At 29.0% G+C, this 15,848-nt stretch overlaps 2 protein-coding genes across 2 annotated transcripts in view; both read left to right on the plus strand.

Moving 5' to 3' along the window:
* LOC128388768 (neuronal acetylcholine receptor subunit alpha-7-like) overlaps window positions 1-8,313 on the plus strand; it is a 42,087-nt gene extending 33,774 nt beyond the window's left edge. The window contains exons 2-7 of the mRNA XM_053348222.1: window positions 5,536-5,675; window positions 5,769-5,813; window positions 5,880-5,989; window positions 6,057-6,595; window positions 6,668-6,777; window positions 6,887-8,313. Of these exons, the coding sequence (XP_053204197.1) occupies window positions 5,536-5,675; window positions 5,769-5,813; window positions 5,880-5,989; window positions 6,057-6,595; window positions 6,668-6,777; window positions 6,887-7,936 (1,994 nt within the window). The 3' untranslated portion in view covers window positions 7,937-8,313. The remainder of the gene's footprint in view (window positions 1-5,535; window positions 5,676-5,768; window positions 5,814-5,879; window positions 5,990-6,056; window positions 6,596-6,667; window positions 6,778-6,886) is intronic.
* Window positions 8,314-8,686: 373 nt separating this feature from the next.
* LOC128388802 (uncharacterized) overlaps window positions 8,687-15,848 on the plus strand; it is a 35,581-nt gene continuing 28,419 nt past the window's right edge. The window contains exons 1-2 of the mRNA XM_053348258.1: window positions 8,687-9,428; window positions 12,783-12,853. Of these exons, the coding sequence (XP_053204233.1) occupies window positions 9,248-9,428; window positions 12,783-12,853 (252 nt within the window). The 5' untranslated portion in view covers window positions 8,687-9,247. The remainder of the gene's footprint in view (window positions 9,429-12,782; window positions 12,854-15,848) is intronic.

A 15,848-nucleotide genomic window follows, 5' to 3' on the forward strand; every position in this document is an offset into this window, starting at 1 on the left:
AATTGAATATATTCATCACCATCTATATCTGATAAATCATTTTGGCCTTTGACCATTGTCCAACAATTTAGCTTAATCAATCATCAAGATTTCACTATTCAGAATAATTTTGGTTACAAGGCTTAATGGTGAAAAAAAAGTTCATCATGTTATTGAAAAAAAAAATGCCAAACCTCGTTCACTTGCTACAATACTTTACGTCACAAAAAAGGTAAATAGAAAAATATATCGAACGAAACAGTTTAATTGATTCGATTAATCAATCAATTAGATGGTTATAATGAGATAATATTCGCAAACTAATGAGTCAAGTGAAATGTGATAAACAAATGAGAAACAAACAGATTAACCTTGGTCAATAGTGGACTGGACGTCAAAATCCATAGAAGAGTGAGTCAGATAATTTATAAGACCATGATACTAAAGTTACATGGAAAAAAAGTTCAGTCGCAACTATTCAGAGTATTGTTTCTACTTCTTATTTAATAGCATAGCCTTTGTGTAACCATTAACTAAACAAATAAGTATACAAATGTTTTTACCAATAGCATTTACTTTGAGTTAATGGGAAACATGATTTCCTCTTTCTATCCATAAAAAGACAGTGGAAGGCAAATGATTCACCAAATAATACCCTCTGAAGATGTACTCATATCAGGCATTCATTTCTAACTGAATATACAGAAAATGAATTGAATGTGTGTGTATGCAAGGGAGAGAGAGAGAGAGAGACGGTAAAAACTATCCATTAAGATCTGACGATGAGAAAATGCTCGAAACGATACAGATTCATATGATGATAATGAGGGTAATAAGAGATATGTAATGAGCTGAGTTGAAATTTCTTATGTTTACAATCTTGAAAACGTTTACCTTTACCTTTTCTCGAGTGCATACAATATAATGTTTGTTCATTTTCATTTCATGTGGTTGAGTTTCAATAGATCTGACTTACCTCCTTTTTACCTGAATCAGGCTTTTTTTTACCACGGTAAACAGTTTACCCATGCAAGTTGATTACTTTCAATTGTTTCTATCGGTGGTTTTTGCCTTGTCTATGCAAAAAAAGTCGATTCGAAGTGATTTCAGATTAACTTTTGGACTAAAAAATTAGCCAACTCTGAATACTATAAAAGTTATACAAGTGTCGACATGAAATCTGACTCCAACTATCATGAATATGGACCAGGAAATGGAGAAAATTCAATCCGTTGTAAGTAGACAATGTTACTACTAATGACAGGTTGAGATCAGAATTATTATTAATAATATAAACTCAATTTGATAGTATGAAACTATTTGTGTAACAATAAGAAATAAAATGTTTGGAGTTTTTATTACTAAAATTCAGTGCGAAAAATTCACTTATCATGGAAATATTTTCCTCTCTTACTTGAAAGACATAAATAATATACACGCTAACATGGTAAGGTGATGGTTTTGTCAGGTAAATAAAGAATCAAAATAAGGATGAGACAAAGAGATAACAAACATGTATCACCAATGAACTGAACACAATCAATATTATCTGTTTGTTGGAGGAAAACAAAAGGTTGGAAGAAAAAATTTTTGAAATGAAAAAAAAGTTCAGTGAAATAAAAAAAAAGAGGAATAACTTTTTTCTCTTATCCTTTAAAACTTATCCTGATAGATTTTCAAACTCAGTAAACCAGAATTTTTAGTAGGAAAGATCTAGTTTCTTTACTATGATCACTTGAATTGATATTTGATAAAGATGTGAGAGAGAAAGAGAGATGAAGATGATTAAGATGAGGGATGAGAATGAGAATGAGAATGAAGTTTACTTTTTGACAATCTCTAACTTTCTACATGATTCATTTCACCCTGAACAAGAATCAATTGTCTTGATTTTTACATCTAAACAATTTTATCATGGCTTTTGCTTTACCTCTCTTTCTTATTCATTTAAAACTTACAAATGTTATCATTATCATCTCGATGAGAAAGGTTCATGATAGTCACTGAGAAGAAAAGTTCATAGAAAGATAATAAATAGTTGGAAGGACCAACAATTGAAACAATATCGTTTAAAAAGGAAACAAAAATTTTCAGAGGCAAAGAGGGAGAGATGAAATCTATCCCTAAGTATGAGTTTGAGTTTTCCAACGGAACTTTAAGTTGAGAACTTTTTTATTCCTTTCAAAATTGTTCATCTTCCTATTTCTGCCAATCTATTATCTTCATCTCCATCATCTTCCATGTCCGATGATAGTTATAATAACAATAATAATTGTAACGGTTGACAGAGGAAAACATAAATTCTTGTGTCACAAATGATAAGATGCTGTTTTTTTCATCTTCATCTTCATCTTCCATCTCCACCCTATTCCTTGTTACTAACAGTTTCCTCGGTAGATAATATATCGTGACAATAATAACTCATCATCCTCATCGTTGTCATTATTATGTGTTAGTTAAATAAAATCATATGAGAAATGATGATAATGATAACATTTAGAAAGATGTTAAGATTGAATTATCTTCAACATTTCTCCTTTTTTTTTGGTTCTTTCGATTTTTTTCTCCCTATTGAACTTTGATTCTCAGAAAAGATCAGAACTTTTTTGTCTTACTCTGAATACTATCATGAATATGATCATCATTCAGAGTGAATATTATCATTTATTGTGAATGCAATCAGATGGGTAAACCTTTTTTTCTTGTTAATAGAAAACAGCAGAAAAAAAGACTTTATCGGAATTGAGAATCGATCGAGAATAATATATGAAGTAAAGAAAAGTTTCTCCGATAAAGTTGTAAGTTAGTTCTAAATGAGTTCGACAAAGGGAAAACTTATTACCCATCAGTTTATTTATTTCCAATGGATTAAGACAATATCATGGACCAACGATTAGATTACATGGAGAACTCAAAAAGATAACAGTTTAGAAATTGGATCAAGATTTATAACTTTAAAGGGTAAAACTCTTAACGTTTATCAATCTTTCGAGTTTGAACATTTCAAGTTCGATCGAGGTTGGAAAATTAATGAAGAATGAAACAAAAATTGATTAGAGTTACCATTACTTTTCCATGTGGTTAAAAATTGTTTTCAGGTTGACAGGAAGATGAAGAAGATGAAGATGAAGATGGAGATACTTTTCAATACAAATGATAGATTCGTTCACCTAGTTATCTCCATCCTCATCCTTTTCTCTCCATCATTACTTCAGAATTCTGTAGTAAATAATCAGAACTTTACCTTTAAGCCACAATCTAAAATCATTCAAGTGAATATAAGAAATATTAATAGATGAGAAGATCTGAAGAAAAAATTATGGAAAAAGATGAGCAAAGATAAACTCTTTCAGTTCAAATGCTCATGATGATAATAGTGTTCGATGAAAGATAAACTATCATGAAGTATCATGTCTATTCATGTAATTTGTAATCCATAGAAATGAACAGGAAAAGAATGAACAATTTTGGTGAAAAAAAAATTCGGTTACCTTTTTTATTTCACCGTTAACCCAATCAACTAATCTGATTTGTGTTGGATGATAAATGAATTGAGTGTAATTGATTAGGATTTAATTGTGTAACTGATTGAGAGATTGATTGTAACAATATTGATTTAAATGATGAGAGAGATATCAAAGTTTTCTTGGTGATGTATTTAGCATCTTAGTGATTATTATTAGTTGAATTCGAGTGATAAATAATCATTTCTATTAATGATTAATTAACTCAACATGATTAACACCACGTTTGATTGAAATGAAAAGATCTGAATTGATCATTAATAATAATTGCTATTACATAAACATAATCATAATTGTGTTAATGTTAATTGGTAACAATTTAATGTGATTAGTTTTTTTCATTGTTTATTTGTTGAGAAATTAGTTAACTCAAAGTAAATCTCCCAACAATTAAACTAATTGTAAGAAGTAAATTGTTTAATATTAAACTTGTTATCGTTGTTAATGATGATAATGTTAACAACTGTAATTTGATTGCTGATTGTTTGAACTAAATCAAATCTAATAGTAAATTAAATCAATAAATAAATTGATTGTTATTCCAATTTGATTGTAATATCTCAAATGTTAATTGCCTAAAGGGTAAACTAGTAAGTAAACATAACAATTTATTAACTAACTCGTGTTGTTTGAATTTAATCAGCTAATTAAATCAAAGCAAAAAATGTGAAAAAAAATGAAAACAATCAAAACGATATAATATATTTAACAGTAACAATATGATTAGAAAATTAGAAACAATTAATTAATTGCAATAACAATATGGTGATTGACATATTAATATAATGAAGGTAATTTATTAACCATATGATTTATTTGTTAGAAAACGTTTAATTAAAACTAATCAACTTTGTAAATAAGTTAAATCATATGAATGAAATTTTTGTTATTACAATAATTAATCAACTAATTTACAAACAATAACAACAAAGTAACTCACAGTTAATAAACTTGATGATGATGATGATGATGATACATTATAATTAAGGTTAATGATGAATTGAGATACAACCAAGTTAAACTAACTGTGTGATTAATTTATTAATCATTTTCAAAGATAATTAAAAAAGTAGCTATGAAAGTTGTCATTCATTCATGTGAAAGTGATGAGGATGCTGAAGATAATGATGATGACCTTTGGAAATATTTTTTCAGGTAAAAAAAAAGTCAACTCGGTAAAAATGATTAAACCAAACAATGAGTATGAAAAAAAAGGTAAATTATAATCAAAGTTATTTAATCATTTGCTAATCACTATTCATTATCACGTCATGTTAAGCAATCAGATTATTCAAGTTACTGTATCATTATCATCATTTTACATCCTCATCTTTTTTTTTATCATCTTATCATCACCATGTAACTGAGTAATAACATGATGATGATAGTTAATAAAAAAAAATCGCATTAACTTAAATAACATCAACCTACAAGTGATTCAATTTCATCTGAATTGAATTCACTTTCAATTACCTGCAATTTAATTTTGTTAAATTGCAACATTTCAACAATTTTGGTTAATTTAATTCAATTCTCATTAGTTGATTGTTACAATCAGCCCAAAGTACATTTTATTAGGATAAGGATTTGTTTACCCTTGGGAGATTAAATAATCTGATATATTACTGATTGTTTATTGATCCAATGATGGAGGATGATTTAACTACAATTACAATTAACTAATTTGATAAACTTTCATCATTAACTAACTGTTTATTTATTGGTTAACTAATTAATTGTTTCTCATATTTCCTTAATTATCGCCTTCTTGCTCAACATGTATCAACATTATCTCTGATGGTTAAATCTAATCACTTTTACATCTTTGAAAATGACCATTAATTGTGATTAAATGATGACCACACAAACAAACCTGATTGCTGATTGATTTTTGTTTAACATTTGATTTATAAATCATTAAACAACAATCATTATAAAACTTTGATCATTATTACCGATGGAAATAATCAATGATAATCATCTTAATTGTTTCTTTCATTCTCCTATGGAATCATTAACCATGACAATTAAGCAACTGAACAAGGAATTCACGAGAGAAAGTTATTAAATGACCTGATGGAACAGTATAATCCTATGGAGAGACCAGTTCTCAATGAATCCGAACCCGTTTTCGTCAGTTTTGGCCTTACTTTACAACAAATTATCGATGTTGTAAGAGAAATAATCAATTAAAATTAACTTAATCACAATGGAACTACAATTTAAATGAGTTACTAATGAAAATGTTTCACTTTTGTTCAATAGGATGAAAAAAATCAACTCATTGTTACTAATATAATGATTAATATGGTAAGTGTTTTGAATCTGTTTAACAATCAACTTGGAAAATAATGTTAATTGTTGACAATTTAACAGGAATGGATCGATGCCAATCTCCGTTGGAATGTATCTGAATATGGAGGAGTCAGTGAGATCCGTTTAGCAGCATCCAAAGTATGGAAACCGGATATACTTTTATACAATAGGTGAGTTGGATTAACGGTTTTTTGAAATTTTGGCGGTAAAAAAAATGTTTCAATTATTTTCTCTCAGTGCTGATGAACGGATCGACTCTTCTTATCCTGCCAATGTTGAGGTTCGTCAAAATGGTTCCTGTGCCTGGTTACCTCCGGGTATCTATCGAAGTACCTGTAAAATTGATATTACCTGGTTTCCATTTGATGATCAACAATGTAAAATGAAATTTGGCTCATGGTCATATCAAGGTGACTCTCTTGACCTTAGACTTATGGATGAACAAGGAGGTGACCTTTCAACCTACATAGTAAACGGTGAATGGATTCTATTGGGAATGCCTGGACAACGAAATAATGTCACCTATGCCTGTTGCCCTTCACAGTACATCGATTTAACATATACTATTTTAATACGAAGACGAACACTTTATTATGGATTCAATTTAATTGTTCCTTGTATGATAATCTCATCAATGGTTTTACTTGGATTCACTTTGCCTCCAGAATCGGGTGAAAAATTGACCCTTGGTGTTACCATTTTACTTTCAATGTCTGTCTTTATGTTACAATTAACGGATATACTTCCACCCACCTCAGAATCAGTTTCAATCATTGGTAAGCAATTAATATTATACTTTTCCAATCGATTTCATTACAATTGTGACCTTTTATTTGTCCCACTTTCAGGAACTTATTTTGCCTGTATAATGATGGTCGTTGCTTGTTCCGTTGTAATGACCGTTGTGGTGCTCAATTTTCATCATAAAACTCAAGAATCAAATGAAATGAATAAATGGGTAAGTTAATTGTTGTCTGTTAATTGTAATTAGCAATTATGTTGATTATAATAATAAGATAATCACTTTTGGGCTTTTGTTTTAACTTTTCGTTTGATTCAATTTTCAGGTTCGATTGTTGGTTCTGACCTGGTTAGCTTGGATTCTTAGGATGCGACGACCTGGTGATATTAGTCCACCCAAGAAACAAGCATCTCCCTCAAGTTCATCTCATCATCATCATCCAAAGGTATCACCTTTGTTACCAATTAAGGATGAAGTGGGTTTGGTTAATTTAAAAATTCATTCCCATGGACATGGTAAAGATTTTACATTGGACAATGCAAACAATTCAACAATTGATTATGATGATGATTATTTACAATTAAATACACTTCGAGGTTCAACTGCTCAACACAATATCTCTGGTTGCTCTTATTGTTCACAATTTACCTTATCAAATCCTCCTCATCATCATCATCACCATCAACATCATAATCATCATCATCATCATTCACAACAATCTCAACCTCACTCATCACCACATAATCTTAATGCTCATCATCAACATTCACACTCACACAATAATATACATCAAGTTTTCCCACATACACCTTCCCACCCTCCACAAGCACCACCAACCTCACTTGTTAACACCCCTGGTGGAGGTGGTGGTGGAGGTGCCAATGTGCCACCTTCAACTGGCTGCTGTGATGAAATTGATCCACTAGTGCCGATAACTGGATCCAGTTCCAGAGGTCCAATTCATCAATCATCTAATTACAATTCATCTCACCCCTGGTCAACCGGAACAGCGGGTCTCAGTTTATTACCGACAACAACAGTCTCATCATCATCATCAACCACCCACAATAACATCAACAACCTCAATACCTTTAATCATAATCTTGGTCATCAAATATCTTGCCTGGATTCATCTTCATCACCATCAACAATTAATTACAATTATTTACAATCTTCTTCCGATATAAGTGCAATACTTAAAGAGTTAAGGTTTATCACTAACCGGATACGGAAAGACGATGAAATTCAGGATATTATTCAAGATTGGAAATTTGCTGGAATGGTTATGGATCGATTATGTTTAATTGTTTTCACCGCTTTTACCATCATATCCACCGTTATTTGTTTATCATCAGCTCCTCATCTAGTAGTTTAATCATTTATATGGTTAATCAATCTAATAATTTACTAATTGCAACTAATAATATTTACACTGAGGAAAATAAAAATAAGAAGAAGCTAACTACTTCCGTCTCCGGTTGAAAACCAACAAGGAAATAAAAAAAGGAAATTGATAATTTCAATTGTTAATTTAAGCTCAAACTGTCATCTTTATTAATTATTATACTATTATTAGATTATCACAATTATATTATCATTTACAATCAATCAAATGTTCAATCAGTTCTCAATTATAATTAATTGATTTTGTGTTTAGATTATATCATCTATTTAAATTACTGTATTTTAAGATTTACAGTTTTTAAATTGTTCAAATTTTTAACTGTTGATCATTATTTAGTTTGCAAGCGAATTAAAAATTGATTTAATTAATCATTTACTTTGATTAACCAAATTTCCAACAATTAACAATCAAATTCTCTGAATGAAGAAACAAGAATTTTTAATCACCCTGACTAATGATTAATTCTTTATTCATGTATCTGATGAAGATAAAAAAGAAAACAAAGTTAATTAATACAATTAATTCTCGTAATTAATAATCATTAAAGGAAACAAAATTATTAGAAGAAAAAAAGAAAAAGTTTAAAAACTTTTTTGTTCTTTTCCACACCGACAGATGGAGTAACTGATTTACTTTTCCCTCCAGCGAATGTGGGAGGAGGAGCTTAAAGATATTCCAACAGAAGAGAAAAAGTTTCTCCATCAAAACGTTTTGAGAATCAAGTTGTTCCTTGATTGTTGTTGTGTTCAATTCAATTTGATTGTCGTTTTAATTTTTTCCACTCGTTTTTTTTTTCCAAATTCACTCAACAATTAATCAACAATGTAATGGATTATCTTAACCATTGGAATCTCGGTGAATTATTAGTATTCCATTAGAATGAATTAACTTTTACTTTCTTTGTCTCCACTTGTCTCTGTGTTTATTTTTTTCTATTCTCTTTCCATTTTTTCCTCTTCTTTTCACCTTCTTCTCTTCATGTGTGTTTACCTTTGTTTTTTATTCTTCTTTTAAAATATTCTCTTATGTGTAATGTTACTTTCACTGGATAAATGACCTACCAAAAACACCATAGACAACAAGAGAAACAACAACAACAACAACAACAACACGATCATTACCATCGTTAACAAGAATCAACTATACAATCAATAAGTCGTCAATTTTTTTTCTTCTACATATTAAGTTTTAAGATTTTGTTCGGAAGAAAAGAACAAAAATTTTATTCTCTTTTTCTTGGTTTTTTAATTGTTTCTAATTGAGAAAACAAAGCGAAACAAAATGTCTCTTCCAAAGTGTGCCTTTACCAAGGAATTTAATTTATTCTTATTTACTTGGGTTGTCCTTTCAACCTTCACTTTTGTATATTCACATGTTTCTCTGACTTTTCCCAGAGCGAGAAAATATGATTTCGATTTTCTTGACAATGGACGGACCAAAGGTCCTTGTGGTATGCCCAAAGGTAATTCAATATTCACATTTTGTAACAGTTTTTCCCCAGAATTTACTCAGTGTTCAGTCCATTAAGTTTTCAATTCATTTGATCTCATGACAAGTCCCCTCAAGTGTCTCTTTGGTGTATCAACCATTTCGGATTATAAAAGCACCTTAATTGTCACAATCAACTTGAAAGTTACTCCTATTTGGTCACTTTTCTATCTCTCTCTCAGTTGATTGTTGTCTCTCAATTAGTGTCCATTTTATTTGTCAACATCAGCTGTTAAATGTATATTGTTTTAAAACAATCGAAACACCAAATTTTGATGTTTCCGTGATTATTTGCAGTTTTTTTCGTCTCTCTCTCTCTCTCTCTCTCTATTTCTTATGTGTATGATATGACTTTTTTTTCCTGATGATAAACAATCGACTCTTCTAACTGTCAACTGTATCATCGAGAGTGATGAAGTGAAAGGGAGCGACAGTCTATTTGTAGATTGTAAACTGATGAAATTTAAATTTACTCATTTACATATTTGATCTGCACGATACTTGTTAAATAATCAATCAAATCTTCCTCCTTATCTAATCCCAATCACCCAATTACCTAATTGTAACTAGAAAGACTCATCATTTTATACATTTTTCATTATTTAACCAACTAACTTTTTTTCTGTCAGTTTTACTTTTACAATCAATACAAAAATCAGTTTCATTACAACATCAAATCATCAACACGAAGTCGTTAGTTGATTGCGTGTGTGTTTTATCCTCATGATTTGATTGTTGTTGCACCCAAAACTGCCTCCCGCGCCTTTTACTTATTTCCACTCTACTCTTTCACCACCACCACCACCATCATCATCATCATCATCATCATAACAATCAACATTATTATTACCATTTATCTGATTTAAACTCGAGTCTCAAGTTCGCGGTTAAATGAAAATTCATGTTGATCAATTTATATTACATCACTTTCCATTTCACTTTTACTTTTAATCATTCATTTGACTCATACAACATCACAGAATCAAAGTTTACAATTACGATTGAGCAAAAAAACACTAACACCATCTAAATCATGTTTACCTAAACACGAGTTGATGTATCGCAAATTATTGAACACAACAACAACAATTAACTCTTCACTTATTAACTAACCAACAATCAAGACTTCATTAGTTGACCTTAATCGAAGCAGACATTTGATAGTTTTAACTAATTTTCAGGTTTTCTTGATTAGATGACAATAATCCAAGTAAGATTATCCCTCATGATGAGATTATCCTTGAAGATTTTTTATTATTAGATATTGGAAATAGAAAACTGGTTTATTCATTTAATTCAAACTTCTTTCTAATAACTGATTTTTTGATCATCGTCTCTGATCACTTTCCACAATTAACTTAAAACTGAAGAGAACAATTTACTTTACATTCCCTTAATTGTGATAATCATTTGATTTACAATCTTCGATTCCGGTTTCTTCCCTTTAGATGATTAATATGAACAACAATCAAGAAATTTAATTTAATTTAGGCCTTCCTACACTCTTTATATTTATATAAATTGTCTACTCGATAAAAATGGTTGATTATCTACCTTTAATTGTAAACAATTTTCTCAAGATGATTTTCTTAAAGTGATGAAAGTGAAAATTGTGTTTACCTTTTTTCCATCATCTTCACTTACCATCAATTCAAAGTTAACTCCCAACAATCAATTACAACTCTGAATCGAGTTTAAATTTCAACTCATCAAAGAGCAAAATTGACAATTAAACGACAATTAATCAATTTCGTTGAGAATTTTGTTCTAATACAATTGAAACACTCATTTCCTGTAACACCTTGGCCCTTTTAATTATTATCTAATATTAACATTGATTATTAGGTCACTAAGAATATGATTGACTTTTTAATCCTCTCACTTACTCTCCCTCTCTCTCTCTCTCTCATCACAATGATATTATTTTGTGTGACTATCTTACATCAATTTAATTGTTACAATCAATGTTTACTTATTTGTACATAATATCAAATGTAAACATTTATCAACGTAACAACAAGGTTGACAGTTTTTCATATTGATGTCGATTGAAATCATCTGAAAACAATAAGAACTTTTTTTTCTCAATTCTTACTTGTTATCGTTAAACTGAATCATGTAAGAAGTTCAAGTTAAATCAGTTAAGAAGGTTAAAGTAAAAGGTAAATGATGAAGGATGAATGAAGATAAACAATAATAATAATAATAAAAAAAGTGAGGAAAAGAAAGAGAGATGAAAAAAAATTTTCTTCCATCATGATGATCAAACTTGATTAAGAGTAAACATTAAGATGAAATTCATTATTCATCATCAGAGTGACCTCTCTCTCTCTCTCTCTCTCTCTCTCTCTCTCTCTCTCTCTCTCTCTCTCTCTCACTTAATCCTCTCAATAGCATCATCGCCTAATCATCCTGATGCTAATCATTCAAATCACCGACTAACAATTTACCTCGTTAACCCTTTGATTATAACCTAATCTATCAACAATTGTTGTAACAATCAGCGTAACGATTTACATTTAACTACAAACTTAATTGTATTATTATATCAATTGGTTAATCCAATTGGTCAAGAATACGATTTAATCTATTCCTTAATTTTATCCTCGTAATCGTGATTAACTTGTATCATTTGTTGTTGATATTAATACAACTAACAATCAGTGAGAAACAATTTACAAATTATTAACTTAAGAAAATTAATTCTCACAATTTTGTATAATATTAACCTCTATGGAAAAAAAGCCTTAATTGTTAATGATTAAGTTTCTATTAACATGTAAAATTAGGTAATCACGATTTTAACACAAATTGTACTTTTAGTTAATTGTCGTAATTGTTTAATTTAATTTACTATCAATCTAATTTGTACCTTCTTATAATGTTCACCATTGTTATTAATTGTTTTCAATTATTCTTGCATGTTAATCATATAGTTTTTCAACCAAGTGGAAAGATAATTACATAGATTATCATGTTACTAATCAACAATTAAATTAATTAACAATATAATCCATTGAAATTAACTGTTTCTTTTTCATGATAAAAATATTTAATTGTTAACTGTAAACAAGAATCTGTCAAGGTTTGATGATTTAAGATTGTTAATCTAATGATTAATATGAAAATTACCAACCATGAGATTGATTAACAATTGAATGTTGTTGCTGGATTAGTGAAAGTTTTTTAATCTCTCGGATTAAAAGTATTTCCAAAATATTGAGTAACTTTCAGGTTGATTTTACCTTCTTTCTTGGATTAGTGGACACTGGATTGTTTCAATTATGATTAACTGATTAACTAATCATCTTTATCTTCTTATCAACAGGTACTGAAACAACGGCTTTACCCGCTGGTGTACAATTTAATGTTACTTGGCATTTAGCTTATCCTCATCGGGTAAGTAATTTATTAATTGTTATCCAAAGGTTAACTTATATCAAGTAATCACAATTAAATCTCGTATCATCATAACCAATTGTAAAGGGAAAAAAAAGATTATAATCTGCAATTGATTGTCGATTCTAATTAACTTTGATCAATTGATAATCTGATACTTTTAAATCATCAGAAACTTTAATCAATGTTTTTAATTGTTACCAAACAGAAGTTATTAATTAATATTTTATGGTTCTATCTATTAATTGTTTAACGTTGCAATTTACAAAACAATTGGCTAGTCAATTGATTACCTGTGTCCTTGACCTTTTAATTACAAGTTATGCAAGAATCAAGAAATAAAAAGTTCCAATTGAGTATCAAGATGTACATGTATATGAATATCTGATTACATCCAATAGTGATTATTATAAATGTCTTAATGAAGGATAATATGAAGATAAAGATGATGATGATGGTTATTTACTCTCGTTTTCCTTAGAACTAGGATTATATTAAATTGAATTAAAGCTCTCACCTGAAAGGTAAATGTGATCACGATCAAAATTATCGATGTAATAATAATATGAGACTGATAGTATATTAGGTCAGGTAAGCATTTAGAAAATAAAAGTTATCTTGTTGCTTCATCTGTGAACAGGTAACTTTTTTTTACAAGGTCAAGAGACACAGGTAAGTTTGAATTAGAAGAAGAAGAAGATAAGTTGATGGAGATGATGGAGCAAAAATTTCAGGTAAAGAAGAAAGAAAGAGAAGCCATTTTTTCTTCTTCTTATTTTCACGGTTGGTAATTAGAATCGTCGAAGGAAGAAACTTGTTCGCATTCAGGTAGAGATGATGAAGATGATACCTTTCTTTTTCTTTTTCTTCTTCTTCTTCTTCTTCTTTGTCTTTTTCTTACTTTATCTTCTTTTCTCTTTCTTTTCTTGCCCAACCTTCTATCTTCTTCTTCTCTCTCTCTCTCTGGTATTTTCTTTTTCTTCCTCCGAACCTTAACATTGCCTTTCCTAACGCTAATCCGGTTTGCCTGCAGGGCTAATGTTTCTCTCTCTCTCTCTCTCTCTCTCTCTCTCTCTCTCTCTCTCTCTTTGACTTTCTCTCTGTCTTGTCTCTCTGAATTGAAGCTTGAAAAAAAATCTATTCTGGTTTCTTTTCATGTTGTGGACTTTACCTGTTGGTTGATTTTTATTGTTCACTAGTTTCTGGTTTTTATCCCATTAGACTGACCATAAACTGAATCAATTGCCGCTATTATAACAATCAATTGATCATTTAATTTTATATCAGCTTTTAACTAACATCCAATACCTTGAGACTTTGATCAACAAAAACAACAACAAATCCACATGAAACATTAGTATAAACAATGAGACTAAAATTATCTATTTAGTTAATTGTTGTTACTTTTTTAAAACAAACTTTTTTACTTAATTATAAATGTCCAAAGTTAATTAATATAATGTATTTCACTAGTTCTTAGGATTTAGATTTTCATTACAATTGAATTGAATTGCGTTTCCAAATAGTCTTATAAATTGTCAACAATTAGCTATTTGTTCAGTTGTTTATTGTCATCGATATTATTATATTTTCCATATTGTTGATTAAATGAATCACCATCTGAATCAATTCAATAGTTTTCCATGTTGATTTAGTTACCATTGAAACTCCATTGATTGTAGCAATTAACTTCTCACTTTTTCTCTGCTTAATTGTATAAAATTTTAACTCGTTTTTCACCATTAAACTAATCATTTGTACTAATCCATTGAAATGTCATAACTGACCAATCTAATCAATCACTTATCTTAATGAATTTTCATTTATTTCTTAATAATCAATGGATAACCAAATCAATTGACCTGAATTTTAATTACTATAAATTGTAATTAAAATTAATTTAACCCACAATCTATGCTATTGATTTGATTTCCGTGAGTGTCATTAAATCAGTTAATCAATGTCCCTTAGATTAATGATTAAAAACTTGTTGACATGGTTAATTGTCAATCAAAGGATAACCAATTAAATTAAATCTGTTATAAGTTTGATTGCAATTAATCAGCAATCAATCAAATTTAATTTAAATTGTTAGACAGATCGAAAGACAAAATAAACTAATTTTGGGTTACAATTAATTTCTCAGATACAAATAATCAACTCTTAATGACAATTAGGAAACTTGATTGTGATTAAGAAATTGAAAAATTTTTTCATTCTTAATCATGATTTAAATTTCTCAAGGATTAAGTCAATCAAATTGATTCCGTTAATCATTACCCCACCCAAAATCCTAATTCATGGTCAATTTGTAGTAAATTTAAATCTAATTGAATCAATTAACAATCCCAAATTGTAGTAATTTAGCAATCAATCCATATATATATTAATCATGAATTAATAATCTTAATCCAAAGGACATTGGATTCTGGTTAATTGTTACAAAGTAAAACATAAATTTGATATTCAGTAAACAATTTAAATCTCTTATTTTAATAACAACAATTAAACCTTGGAAACAGCATCAACCTCAATCTTTAAACGTTAAACCATAAATCATAGTCACAATTAAATTAATTATTCAAAATTTTACAATTCTCATATCATATTATTTTATTAAATCAGTTTGAATTGTTAATATCTTTAAATTGTGAAATGAGTTAATCATGAAATAAAATTTAACTCTAATTTTCACAATGATTAACAATGTAACCATTTTCTTTTTTAATTAGTTGATAGGAATACTCATTAATTTACATTCTAATTATAAATCAACTTTTACAATTGACTTTTCAACTATTATCATTTAGTTAATTCAGTTTCTTCTCACGATTAGATTTAATTTGCTATATCAATGGAAGATTAAATTTTAAATCATCATATACTCAATCTAATCTTTGATTATCATGATATTAATTAGAATGGAAGAGTAAGATTGATCATCTATAATTTAATAACTATCATCATCTAAATTGTTAGGATAATGTTAATCACA

The sequence above is a fragment of the Panonychus citri genome, unplaced genomic scaffold (assembly GCF_014898815.1).
Source record: "Panonychus citri isolate SS breed McGregor unplaced genomic scaffold, ASM1489881v1 Contig00102, whole genome shotgun sequence".
Taxonomy (NCBI): domain Eukaryota; kingdom Metazoa; phylum Arthropoda; class Arachnida; order Trombidiformes; family Tetranychidae; genus Panonychus; species Panonychus citri.